The sequence below is a fragment of the Perca fluviatilis genome, chromosome 17 (assembly GCF_010015445.1).
Source record: "Perca fluviatilis chromosome 17, GENO_Pfluv_1.0, whole genome shotgun sequence".
NCBI lineage: Eukaryota > Metazoa > Chordata > Actinopteri > Perciformes > Percidae > Perca > Perca fluviatilis.
In genome coordinates this window covers 30,648,518-30,662,616 of record NC_053128.1, presented here as the reverse complement: position 1 = coordinate 30,662,616, position 14,099 = coordinate 30,648,518, and the positions used below count along the sequence as shown (strand labels likewise).

Sequence of the window (14,099 nt, the reverse complement as noted above, 5' to 3'; positions counted from 1 at the left end):
ATACTATGACTTGTTTTCCTGACATTTTTCGACATACTATACTATGACTTTTTTTTTTACATCTGTCTTCCTAAAAATTCGTCACGCACAGAAACCCACAGGACCCACGATACAGGGTAACACACTCACCATCACTGGGAAGATGATGGCCAGGAAGGTGGACTTCAGGATCCAGAGGACGGCCAAACAGATGATCTGGACGAGCGTGAAAAGATGGACGCGTCTCAGAGGAACGTGACGCAGGAAGGAGAAGTCTGGCTGGTGTTTGGGCGGCATCAGATACAGCTTGATACGCTCCCAGAACTGGAACAGAAAACATGCTCTCAGAAAGTGTTCTCAGTCTCTACACATGTCAAATATACGTTGAACTATTTCCATTTATTTTACTTTCTCTACTGATCTGTATTATTTCTGTCCTTGTGCTGCTGCAACAACCGAATTCCCCCCGCTGGGGATCAATATCTTATCTTTTAAGTGATAGTTAAATGAATATCTTTGGAATTTTGGACATTTTAAACATTGTTGAAACAAAACAAGCAATTTGAAGATGTCAGTTTAAGATTTAGGCATTTTTGAGAGCACTAACAAGTTTATTTTTACTCCGTAAAATGTCCCACATATCTTGCTTATAATTCTTTAATAACCTAATTTAAGGGATTTTATGTGTTTATGTTAGAAAACAAAAAGCTAGATATTTCTACTCTGAAATATAGATATAGGGTTCCATTGGTTACACCATTTACTTTACTTTTCTCATAATTAGATTCCCCCTATTTTCCTGAGCTAATCCAAGTATCCAGCGTTCCTACATTTTTCTGCATTTTCATTTTCTATTCTGTTTTCTGTAATTGAAAAATGACTTCCGATGGAGTAACAAGTAAAACATGAAAATACAACATGAATATTGTATGTACCTGTATGCCACTCAGTGAGGCCACTCCCATGTAGAGGAACACTCCATACAGGACTGGCATGGGGATGTACTGAATTACAAAGGAAGCCGTTTAAATACAACATTATGGGGTAAGTGTGAAGTGACATCACATTATATTCCTTGTTCATGCATGTACTGAAGTACCTGAAGAACTGGAGCAAGGAAAACTGAGAGACCAGTCAGAACAAACACCATAATGCCCGTCAACCTCTGCTCCCTAGAAATAAAGAATCATATACAGTAATATTAAATGCATACAGTGGATAGGTCATACAGTAGCTGGAGCTAAACGCTAAAGAATGAATGGATACGAAAAGGACTCAAGGTGTTAGCATTGTATACTGACTGTATGGTTCCTGGGCTTATATACTAGGTCTAGTTTGGATGGGTTATTATTCGGTTTGATATAGATAGACAGAAACAAAGAAGATAGATGGAAAAAAAAAATTAAAAAGTGTAAATGTATGTGTGTGTATGCATGTATGTATGCATCTGTGTCTCTGTGTATGCATGTGTTTATGTGCGTGTAGGTAGGTAGATATGTAAACATGTATAAATAAGTGAAGCATCAAATTCTTTTGTATTTAACTTAAGGATAAAAATAGAAAAAGGGGATAGGACCAGAAAAGTTTCTTCTTTTTTTTTTAACTTCTTCCTACTCCCTTTTGAACATGGGAATCTCTTATTTGAATCACTTACAATAATTTTGGAAGATTGTGCCGAGATGTACGTACATGTGCTTATTTATCGGTTATTTTAATTGTATTTACAGTATGTTTTCACATGTTCAAAATAAACTACAGAAGAAATAAATAAAAAAAAGTTTTGGGTTGGGTGGCGCCAAGCGCTGGACACATCGAAGGTGTCTCTGCAAAACAGCCTCGGGAAGGAACTTGTTTTGGTGGAACGTGTGTACGTTCAAAAGTAGTTTTAGTCGTGCAACAGAAAACTCCGATTGGACAGATAGTCTAGCTAGCTGTCTGGATTTACCCTGCAGAGATCTGAGGAGCAGTTAACCATAGTCCTCACAAATCAGCCGGAGGTTAGAACGCCAACACAGAGACAGAGGAAGGGACAGCGCAATCCCAGAAGTGGAACATCTAGACTAGTTTTGCATTGGCTTCAATTTTCAGACCCGGAGGTTGCCATTTGCAATAGATTCTCTCTCACTCACTCACACACACACACACACACACACACACACACACACACACACACACACACACACACACACACACACACACCACACACGCACACACACGCACACACAGACACAGTGTCAGGCTGTGTTACCTGACTCCGAGGAACTGTGGCTGCTCTCCAGGCGCGCTGGACTCGCTCTCCATCTTCAGAGAGTCGATGTGTGCGATGGAGATGACGGTAGCTGCTACGTACCAGGGCAGACCCATGAAGGAACACGCGGCCATCAGCACCCCCACCCAGAACAGGTCCAAGTGGTAGCCACAACCTTTCTGCAATTTGGATACAAGACAGGAAGTGAACAATCAACAATTTGAGATATATGTGTTTACGATTTTTTTCAGACATATATAAAAAAGTACATATTTTACACTTCTATCTTTTAATCTATAAATTGGCTATTGCAGCAGTCCATATTGCATTTCCGCCTTTAACGGATAGGACAGCTCAGACATGAAAGGGGGAATCCATGTCGGAAACCATCACAGGTCGGACTTGAACCCTTGACCTTCTGCGTCGAGGAAATAAACCTCTGAATATGTGCGCCTGCCAACTGAGCTCACCTGCCACTCATGTTGCAATGTCGATAAAACTGCAATGAACTGTGCAGCCCCAGTGACACGGGGGATTATTTACCTTCAGTTTGTTCTCTTTGCGGTTGACGATGACGGCGCTGATCTGCTGGTCCATGAAGATTAAGATGGTGACCAGGAGAGCGGGAACGAAGCTGGCCACATACCACCACCACGGGTTCTTACCAAACGGCATCACCAGCCAGCCGCGATCCGGACGTGTGGGCTGATCTCGCACACACACACACACACACACACACACACACACACTCATAGACAGACACAGACACACAAACACACACAAATACACACACACACACACACACACACACACACACACACACACACACATACATACAGTCATAGACAGACACAGACACACAAACACACAAACACACACACACACACACACACACACACACACATACATACAGTCATAGACAGACACAGACACAAAAACACACACAAATACACACACACACACACACACACACACACACACATACATACAGTCATAGACAGACACAGACACACAAACACACAAACACACACACACACACATACATACAGACAGTCATAGACAGACACACACACACACACACACACACACACAGACACACACATACAGACACAGACACACACACACACACACATACAGACAGTCACAGACAGACACAGACACACAAACACACACACATACAGACACACACACATACAGACACACACACACATACAGACACACACATACAGACACAGACAGACACAGACACACACACAAACACACATGGGCACACACACACACACACAGACAGACAGACAGACAGACAGACAGACAGACACACACACACACACACACACACACACAGACACACACAGACAGACAGACAGACACACACACACAAACATACACACACATACAGACACACACACCACACACACACACAATAATAATAAAAATAAATATCTAGTACAGGTAAAAAGGTGGCTGCACACATCCATCTTAAATAATCAAATGCTTCACATCGACATTGATAATAGTGCAACTGAAACATACTAGCATGCAGCGGTGGAAGAGGTATTCTGATCAAAAGTACCAAACAACAACGTTAAAATACTCCAGTACAACTTAAAGCCCTCTTTTCAAAATTGTTAAGTAAAAGTACAAAGTATTATCAGCTAAATGTACTGAAAGTATCAAAGTAAAAGTACTCGTTCTGCCCCGTGAATGATCCGCAAAGGAGGTTATCATTTTCGGTTCGGTTTGTCTGTCTGTATCAGCATTATGGAAAAAACGACAGGCCAGATTTTCATAAAACTTGGTGGAAAGGTGTAAGACAGCGCAGCATCAAAGAGTGGTCCGGTAAAATATTGGTAAAATATTTTTTATTTAAAATTCACAAACAGTGTTTCTCAAACTTTCTGCAAGTGATTCCAAAGCCTAACGGAGAGGAGCACAGATGTGCTGTTTTCTATATTAAATAAACTTGTATGTAATTACAAACATAACTTGAATTGGCTGGTTTTTCTCCGTGTCGTCAGACTTAGGCAGCTACGTTTGGCGACACTGCCTCCAGTTTACATCACACGTGTTCAGCGTGACATTTGAAGGAAACATTAGGGGTGGGGGAAAAAATCGATACAGCATAGTATCGCAATATCTTCCGTGGCAATACTGTATCGATACACAGACGCCAAGTATCCATCTTTTATTATATATGTGTTGGTCTGCTTGACGATCCCATTTTGCAGCAATAAAATTGAAATGAGATGAAATTTGAAGTTGGAAAAAAGGTAATACATTGCAATATATCGCAGAATATTGCAATATCTTTAAAATCGCAATAATATTGTATCATGACATAAGTATCGTGATGATATCGTATCGTGAGGCCTGTGGTGATTCCCACCCCTAGGAAATAAGAAATAAGAAATAAGGGAGGGTTAGGGTTTACGGTTACTGCGTTCCTTGAGCCTTGACCCCCAACTACTCATTGAAACTAAGGCCCTGTTTACACGAATGCGCTTGTGGGGGAAAACGACAAAATATTTTATCAGATGTCCCCCCTGTGTGTCTGTGTGTATGCCGTGTGTGTGCATTGTTTGGAGCAATAACTCCACCTCCTCGTCTGTCCAGACAAAATTGTCAGCATTTGGCGTTCGCTTCGCGCTACTAGGGAGGGAAGTAGAAGGAAGGTTCTACGCAGGCGTGCAGACTTGGTGGTGTTGTGTGGCAGTGCTTCACACTACCTCCTAGCCGCCTGGTTGCATACTACGTCAAATTTCACACACTTTTGCGTCACCATATGCATGCAGATTTCCCCGCCAAAACACTCGTCTAAACGTGGAATAAAAAGTGAGAACGCAACGGCTCTTTTGCGTTTTCTCTTCAGATCGTTTCCATCGAAACAATGTGAGGAGTCAAGAGCGAAAATGTCTCAGACATTTGGTGGAATAGACATATGAAACGCAACAAGAAGACACAACTACACACTGATTCTAATGTAAGAGGTCACAAGCATAAAACAGTTGGGAACCACTGGTTTATCCTTAACAATGTGTTTTGTTTTATAAATATATCCTCTGTTTTTTTTATGTAATCTGAAAAGTAACAAGCTATCACATAAATGTAGTAAACAAAAGTTCAATATTTCTCTCTGGAATGTAGTGGAGTAGTAGTATAGTATACAGGTATACAGTAGCAGGAAAAAATGGAAATACTCCACTGAAGAACGAGAACCTCAAACTTAAAGGTGCTGTAGGTAGGATTGTGAAGATCCGGGACTTTCTGCTAAAGCCCAAAACGGTCTCCTAAGCCCCTCCCCCCACAAGGGAGAATGAATGCGTGTGCATGAGCAGTGACTGACACGCAGTTAGACACCCCTCCTGGCCCTGATTGGTGCGTCTGAACAGAGAGTGGTGGATTTTTGCAAATCTCACTACAGGCTGTAGATGGAGCCAGAGGAGCTAGATTTATTTTAAATGACCTGCTTCATGTAGTTCTACTGGAACAGAGGGTCAGTTTCAGCAGATATGACAGAAAGGTAGTTTTATAAGTCTTACCTACTGCACCTTTAAGTACAGTCCTTGAGTAAATGCACTGAGATACTTTCCACCAGCATGCGCACAGAAAAAAAACTGTTACACACGCAGAAGAGTAGTCATATGCTATAAATGCAAATATATTCCCATAAATATTTTAGAAAGAAATCATACCTTGACCTCAGTTGGAACGATTAGTTTGGGTGTGTCTAACCCCATCAACATATCCAGACCCACAAAGGACATGATTGACATGAAGATGGCAAAATCACTGATTAGCTTCCTCAGCTAAGACAGAGGGAGGAATGGGGACGGGGATGTAGTACGACAGTGAGGAGGGGAGACGTACGTGCAAAAGTACGAGAAAAAGGTGCGTACATGAGGAAATGAAGACAGGAAGAGAGAGAACTTATACTCTGTAAAAGAATCACTGCATTGATACATTTACACAAAACCAAACGAATGATTAGAAATGAATTAAAAAAAGCCACTTTCTCGGGGAAAGAAATGCATCCAAGTGGGGACATCTAAAAAGTTTGGGAGAGATGAAAGAGGTATTTAAGGGGAAGAGTTGGACCTTGATCTCAGTGGGCACGTGCAGTTTGGGGGTGTCCAGCTCCATCAGGCGATCCACCCCACAGAAGACCAGGATGGAAATGATGACGGAGAAATCGCTGATGAGGGAACGGAGCTGGAGCACATTCAGGGAGAGCAGAGGGGAGAACATGGGACAGGATATTCTGGGACAGATGTGGAGGTTTTAGGGTTGGGCATCAATTTGATTTTAATTTTTAACAATTCAAATTTCAATTCCGATTCTTCCTTTCCGATTCCAGTCCAATTATTTGAAAGGGTGAAGTTGAAACGGGTCAAATGCTTATTTCACAGATAAGATAGTCTGGCATTGCCCCCCCCCCCCCGCAAAAAAACCCCACGCCACCCCACCCCCCCTTCCAGGACGGGAGAAAAAAAAAAAAAAACCACACCTTCCAACACACAAAAAAAAAGGGGGGGCGGAAAAACCACAGCATTCTGGGATGGGAGAAATAAACAGGCTCTGGTTTATTGGCATTTCTTTAAACCAATCACAATCGTCTTGGGCGGATGGAGCCTTGGGGGGGGGTCAGCCTTATGTTCCCACAGCTCTATGTTCCCACATTTCTAAGATTTTTCTTAAAATTAGGCCCTATGTTAGGGTTAGGGTTACATTCCATCTGTAGTCCATTGCTACTGGATAATAGGTTGGGTGTACTTGGCTACCAAATTGGGAGAAAGGGGGATAAAATCTGATACAAATTTATGAAAAAGGAAATGTGGGAACATAGGGCCTAATTTTGAAAAAAATCTTAGAAATGTGGGAACATAGGCAAGCTCCCAGCCTCGGTGCCTCTGCAAAATAGCCTCAGGAAGGAACTTGTTTTGGTGGAACATGTGTTCGTTTAAAAGTAGTTTTAGTCGTGCAACAAAAAACTCAGATTGGACACTTTTATTTTGATTCAATGATTTTACCAGACTTTATCAACATAAAATAAAGCCACACTTTAGAGCGGCGCTTACTGCGCTCCATGGCTGCGACAGAACAAACGCCTGGAAGTACAGCGGCTGCTACAGAAACCAAAACTTGCGTGTGTTAAATTTAAAACAATGAACGCTTTGAAAACCAAAATTTCCCAAAAAAAACGAACTGTTTCTCGATGCCCAATCCTAGCTTTAAGGGTGGTGGCTGGGGATAAGGAGAAGGAAGGGAGGAATGCTGGCTGCATTCGGGGTACGTTCAAATAAAAGCTGCTTATATTTGGGTGCAGATATTCGGCAGCTTTGAAGGATAAAGCTGGTGATACTTCATTTTCTTTTCATCATCAACAAATCCAATGAAAGAAACTGAATTGGGATTTGTTGGGAGTTAATTTTAGCTGTTTTCCCCAGGTGCCAACTATGTGTGACGTCACCCATTGGTTTGTTGAGATCTGCTGTGAGTCGTTGAGTTTGCCGTTACGGGCGCAGCCATCCAGGTCGGGGATGTGACGATTTTAGACGAGAGGGAGGTGTGAGGCAGGAGCCCTTACACTCTACGTTACACACTTTCAATGGCAATCACATCATAGCCACGCCCTAAAACACCCCCTGCTTTATCGACGATTTTAAAATCAACGAGACCATTATAAAAAAAATTAACATCATTCTGTGTTGCAGAAGACTTAAAACTAGCGATTGAGAACATAAACTCATTATGAAGATGTTTACTGAGGTAATAAAGCAAGTGAGAAGTGGATCACTTTCTCATAGAAACCAAACTCCTTTTGCAACCGCACGTGTCGCCCCCTGCTGGAATTCAGACAGAATGCAGGTTTAAGGCACTTCCGCATTTGCAGCACTTCAGCACAGTCATCCACAGGGTTAATTTCAGCGACGGTATAGAAGCATGACGCCCCGACTCGGAGTAAGTTCCTGTCTCTGTGTCCCGTGGGTTTGTCCACGGCCACGCCTCTTTAGGAGACTAGCGACAGGTCCTGAGTGTGTTGATTCAAACGGGAGAAGCGAACGTGAAGACAGATTATGAGCGATTCTTTCGCCCCGTAGTCACTAAAGTAAATTTTGGGAGCCATTCTTCACAAGGCACATATCTCCAGACCATTTGGACATCAGGAGAAAATTAACTTTGTTTGAGACTTTTCTGTTTCTGTCTCAGGAACAAACTCTCGCGAGATCTGGAAACACGGAGAAGCTAACGTCAGCTAACGTTGGCGTACAAACAAACGCTGTAACAAAACTAATCTCCGTGATGGTAAATATGGCTTTTAGCTGTGTAAATATCTAATGTCAGCAGAAGAAAACAATAATAAATCATACAAATACAACTTTTCATGCATCCACACGACGTCCACTGCCCTTTCAAGCGAGGCCACGCCCCTCTAGGAGACAGGAAGTGTTTACCGTTTCATACCATCTTTAGTTACAGAGAATCTTTGGTTATTGTGAGCAAAGTATGTTACGTTTCCTTCTGTTTAACTGTACATTCCTGTGTTGCGATAGAATACAAGTTTATATAGGAGAAAGCTGATAAATATGTTGTTTTTCAAAGCTGGTTTGGGATTTTTTCAACAATAAGGAAAATAAAGAATTTGGCCAGCTTTATCCTTTCAGTTGGACTGGTTTCATGCTTTGATAACTATCCCCCATATTACAAGAATCGGTTACACTTTACTTGAAGGTATCTACATAAGAGTGACATGACACGGTCATGAACGTGTCATAAACATTATAAACAAGCCATAAACGTTTATGACATAACGGTTCTTTTATTAACTGTCATTCGGTTTTGTCATGACAAGTTATGGTTAGGGTTAGGATTCATGTGTCATGATTGTGTTCATGACAGTGTCATGTCACTCTTATGTAGATACCTTCAAGTAAAGTGTAACCCAAGAATCTTAACATTTCACATGCAGGTTGACTTGCAGGGAGCTGATAACAGCATTAAAGCAATTCTGGGAAAACAGCGGAGGTCTCGTGTGAGGTTTTTTTCCTTACCGTTGTCGGGAAGTAGCGGCTGAACTTGAACTTCTTGAGAGACACGGTCATGGAGTAGGTGCCGAAAAAGAGGATGAAGGACATGAGGGCCAAGTCGGGCACATACTTACAGGAGTTCCCCACTAGCGTGCCGCCGTAATTCACGCACTCTTTCTTACTCAGCTGACTCCAGTCCATGTCTGTCAAGTTAAACTACAGAGACAGGACACAAGGGGTGGAGGAGGAGAGTGAGAGGAAAGGGGAAACAGGGTGGGATGGGGAGGTGAAATGGACACGGAAGAGAAAAAGACAAGCGATAACAGAAGAAAAAAACAATACAGGGCATGGAGGAGGGAGCCACAGAGCTCCGTAAAGCCCAGTTCAGACCAAAGGCTCGCGACGAGACAAAACCGCTTTAGAACGTTGCAGCGGTCTGAACCGGTCCGTCTCAGCTCGACTAAAGGCCGATTTGTGCTTCTGCGTTCAATCTACACCGTGGTAAAGGTACTATTATCACATACACATACATGTAGCGAAATTCATTCTCTGCATTTAACCCATCCCTCAAGGGAGCAGTGGGCAGCCAATCACAGCGCCCGGGGACCAACTCCAGATCTGAGCCAGTGCCTTGCTTAAGGGCACTGACTGGAGAACCTAGTACATGTTTTTTTTGTTTTTGCGGGAAACCGGAGCACCCGGAGGAAACCCACGCAGACATGGGGAGAACATGCAAACTCCACACAGAAAGGCACCAGAACGACCTGGATTCGAACCCAGAACCTTCTTGCTGTGAGGCCACAGTGATAACCATTGGGTGACCATGCTGCGGGTACGTAGGAACGTGGAGATATCGACCCTACGCCGTAGCCTGACGTGTACCTCTTGTGTAACTACATGTCGCGGCGACGCCCGTCGCTCGGCTGTGGCTTGGTAGCGTTGGATTAGGGCTGGGCGATAGGGATAAAATCAGATATCACGATATTCTTGACCAAATATTTCAATGTCAATATGGCGGCGATATTATAGGGTTGACAATTGGTGCTTTAACAAAATATCTTCACACTTAAAGTTTAGATAAATAATCATCAGTTATGCAGCCTTTAAAACCAGGAAAAGACACCACTTCTGTCATCACATACACATCACAATCACAATATTACGATAACCAAAAATTTAAGACGATATTTAGTCTCATATCACGATATATTGATATAATATCGATATATCGCCCAGCCCTACGTTGCATTCCCCCCCCAGACTCATTTCCTGGTTCTCCTTCTCCATCAACAACATGAAATCAAGGAGAGGGTTAACTTCTCCTGCTCCAGATCTCCCACCGTGGTCAGAAAGAACTTTGGTTCTCTCACTAGGACTCTAGAGTCGCTACTCACTCCGAAGATAATCAACCCTCTCCTTGATTTCATGTTAATTATGGACAACCCGGAAATTAATCTGGAGAAATGCAACGCTACAAAGCTGCGGCCGAGTTACGTGCATCTGCCTTTTTTGAGAGGTGCACCTCATGCTACGCCGTTGGGTCGGTGTCTCCACGTACCTACGTACGTAGCCACAGCGTTGATTTTAACGCAGAAGCATAAATTGGCCTAACAAAACATAGCGTTGTGTTTTTAACCCTGTTGTGTGCGCAAGCGTTCTTCCTTTTTCTTACGAGTTTACGTACACGTCTCTGCTGACTGGGTATCACCTGTGACACAGCCAAAAAACATGAGACACACAAACGGGAGAAAACATACCTCAAAGCCGTTGCACGCCGTTCCGAGGAAACATGTCCTTCAACACGGAAACCGTAGCAAAACGGTGAGATTGACCGTGCCCTCGGTCAAGTCTCCAGAGGCTGGTTTCAACAGCCAACAGAGAAGTCGGCTTGTAAAGTGAGCTACAAACTATAGAAATAAAATGATCCATAATCTGAATAATAATAAACTTAATAACAAACTGTCAGCTGGTGGAAATGGCAAAGTTTTAGACGGAGGTTCAACGAGCGCCCGCGAGCACGATACATGCTGGAGTGTCCAGTAGAAATGCAATTGTAGCAAGCATCTCACTATCACATCAAGGTTATCCACATTCTTATTTAGACACAACAAATGATGTATTCAGCTACACAAAAAAATGAAAAGTTGGAAGTTAGAACCAGGGTTTTACCGCAGCACTTTGCAGTTACGATGGCCGCCTTAACAACACGCGCCTGCCGCCTTAACTAAGTCGTCAAAAAAGTCTGTAGGAAACAAGGTAACGGCGAGTGGTCAATATACCACCAATCACAACGGAAAGAGCATTTGCTGGCGGTGAGTGCAACTGTCATTATTCACATTTAAAGGGATAAATCGCCATTTCACCGTCGCGTGTGCGTGCGCGTCGGAGTTTGTCAACAAATGTGCGGGCAGCTTGCCCGGGAAGAGACGGGGTGAGTGGACTTACCGGAGCGTTGGCATACGGCAGGCAGAGAGCATTTCTATATGTATCATAAGTCATAAACGTTTATGACATAACGCTTCTTTTAGTAAGTGTCATTCGGTTTTGTCATGACAAGTTATGGTTATGATAAGGGGTTAATGTGTCATGACTGTATTATTAAAGTGTCATGTGTTCATGACAGTGTCATGTCACTCTTATGTAGATACCTTCACGTAAAGTGTAATCGAAGACTGTAAGGAATTTGAACTTTTGGTATCACTTTACCTGAAAGTATCGACATAAGAGTGACATGACACGGTCAGGAACGTGTCATAAACATTATAAACAAGTCATAAACGTTTATATACATAATGCTTCTTTTAGTAACTGTCATTTAGTTTGTCATGACAAGTTATGGTTAGGGTTAGGGTTCATTTGTCATGACTGTGTTCATGCAACCCGTTCTCATTCCGAACTCGTAAAATAAGTAAGTTTGGTGAACTCGTAAAATAAGTACGTTTGGTGATTTAGCGAGTGGTATGTAAGGGGAAATTGCTGCGTAAGGTGGTTGGTTGGGGTGGTGGATGGGTAAAACAGGAGACTCAGGTTCGCGTCCCGCGTGTGGCGTTTTGTTTCCCCGTCTCCGGCGTGCGTTTCCCGGCTTTTGAGGCATCCTTTCCCCGTTGTTTTTCTCCTAAACCTCTGAGACTCTGTCCTGTTCTTCACATCAGTGAGGCTTTCTTCTCTTGTTTCAACAAAGTGGAAACATGACGAAGTGACCGGAACTATCCATCACCTCTCGCGCCGCGTGGATTCTCAACGTCCCGGTTGCTGTTGCCCGGTCTTTGAGACACAGCTGTTGTCGGTTTGCTTTTAATCACGACACGCGGCTCACAACACACGGTTAGTTAGCGTCGTTAACACTACACACAGTGAAATTACGTGTCCTGCTTTTAGAAAAGTACATATTGTCGTGATGCCATGCCGATGACACACCGTCTCGTCTCGTTGGTGTTAGTCTACATCCTCGACGTTCCACTTCCGGGATTGCTCCGATTTCACTAATTTAGGCCAAATATCCGTTACCTTGGGCTTCCTTTGTGTTGGCGTTCTAACCTCCGGCTGATTTGTGAGGACTATGGTTAACTGCTCCTCAGATCTCTGCAGGGTAAATCCAGACAGCTAGCTAGACTATCTGTCCAATCTGAGTTTTCTGTTGCACGACTAAAACTACTTTTAAACGTACACATGTTCCACCAAAACAAGTTCCTTCCAGAGGCTATTTGGCAGAGGCACTGCGGCCTTTCTCCGGTGACTAGCGCCGCCCAAGACGATTGTGATTGGTTTAAAGAAATGACAATAAAGCAGAGCACGTTTTCCTCCCATCCCCGAATGCTATGGGGAGTAGCCGGACCCTCCTCCAGCGCGCTTTGGAGGAGGGTCTGGCAGAGCGAGACTACATTGGCTCGTTGCACGAAGTTGTACGTTTCAACTCGTCTCGCTGTGAATCTTTGGTCTGAACTGGGCTTAAGCAACCCGCACAAAAGGCATTAATAAAAATCATTCCTTTTGTCAAAACTATCTTTCAATTAAGCTCATTGACATTTCCTATATCTCTGCCTTAACACCATCTCGTGGCAGCTGTGAACAAGTTAGGATACCTTCTTATTACAGAACCAACTGTACCTGTCTATATCACCTCTACAACAACATGCTAACACTGTAACCACTACTTCCAATATTATTACTAACATCCAATTTAATTCTTGCTCTGCCTCGAACTTGAATTAGGGCTTTGACTCCGAACTTCGATATTCGAATATCTTTCGAATATTTTAAAAAATTATGATATTCAAACGAATATTAGGCAGCCCTTAATATTCGAACCTGTTATGGGCATTATTTTAATAAATGCGTTTGCTTGTAAACATTTTCAATTCAGATTCCGAGGCTTTTTCCACGCTTTTCAAAATGTAACTACACTTCGCGCCGACGCACGTCTCTCGGCCGTGGCTCGGTAGCGTTGCATCCCCCCCTAATTCTCAAAGAAGGCTGGCTCGCCCAGGGCCAGGCCAGACCAGGGCCAGGCCAGACCAGGGCCAGGCCAGCTTAGCGGCGTCTTTCTCCTGTCGCGTGACGCTGTTTCTCCTACCTACACTGGCGCCGCACCCTGTCCCTTCTCCCCTTCCTACCTGCCTGCTCAGTGCTGCTGCACATGAGGAGAGAGCACAGAGGGGAGGGGCTGCTCCTCAGTCACACAACAGAAGAGAGAGGTGACTGTTTTGGGGCCACAGGAGAGCAATACCTCGCGTGCTCGCTGGACAATACTGGCGACTTTTTAAAAGTTTTTTACAGAAAGTCGCCAGATTTGTTACTAGTCGCTTTTGTGAAAAGAAAGTTGCTAAGGGGTCTGAAAAGTTGCAAAG

At 43.3% G+C, this 14,099-nt stretch overlaps 1 protein-coding gene across 8 annotated transcripts in view; it reads right to left on the bottom strand.

The window, feature by feature from the left end:
* The window catches only part of slc4a5b (solute carrier family 4 member 5b), a 96,068-nt gene that overhangs the window by 20,458 nt on the left and 61,511 nt on the right, over positions 1-14,099 (bottom strand). For 7 of the 8 annotated variants that reach the window (XM_039779155.1, XM_039779149.1, XM_039779153.1 and 4 more), the window contains 7 exons: positions 9,277-9,468; positions 6,323-6,436; positions 2,771-2,932; positions 2,228-2,406; positions 1,079-1,151; positions 915-983; positions 130-303 (listed from right to left, as the gene is read on the bottom strand). In XM_039779155.1, the coding sequence (XP_039635089.1) occupies positions 130-303; positions 915-983; positions 1,079-1,151; positions 2,228-2,406; positions 2,771-2,932; positions 6,323-6,436; positions 9,277-9,468 (963 nt within the window). Of the gene's footprint in view, positions 1-129; positions 304-914; positions 984-1,078; positions 1,152-2,227; positions 2,407-2,770; positions 2,933-5,919; positions 6,034-6,322; positions 6,437-9,276; positions 9,469-14,099 lie in introns of all 8 variants that reach the window. The other variant, XM_039779150.1, reaches the window with a different exon arrangement.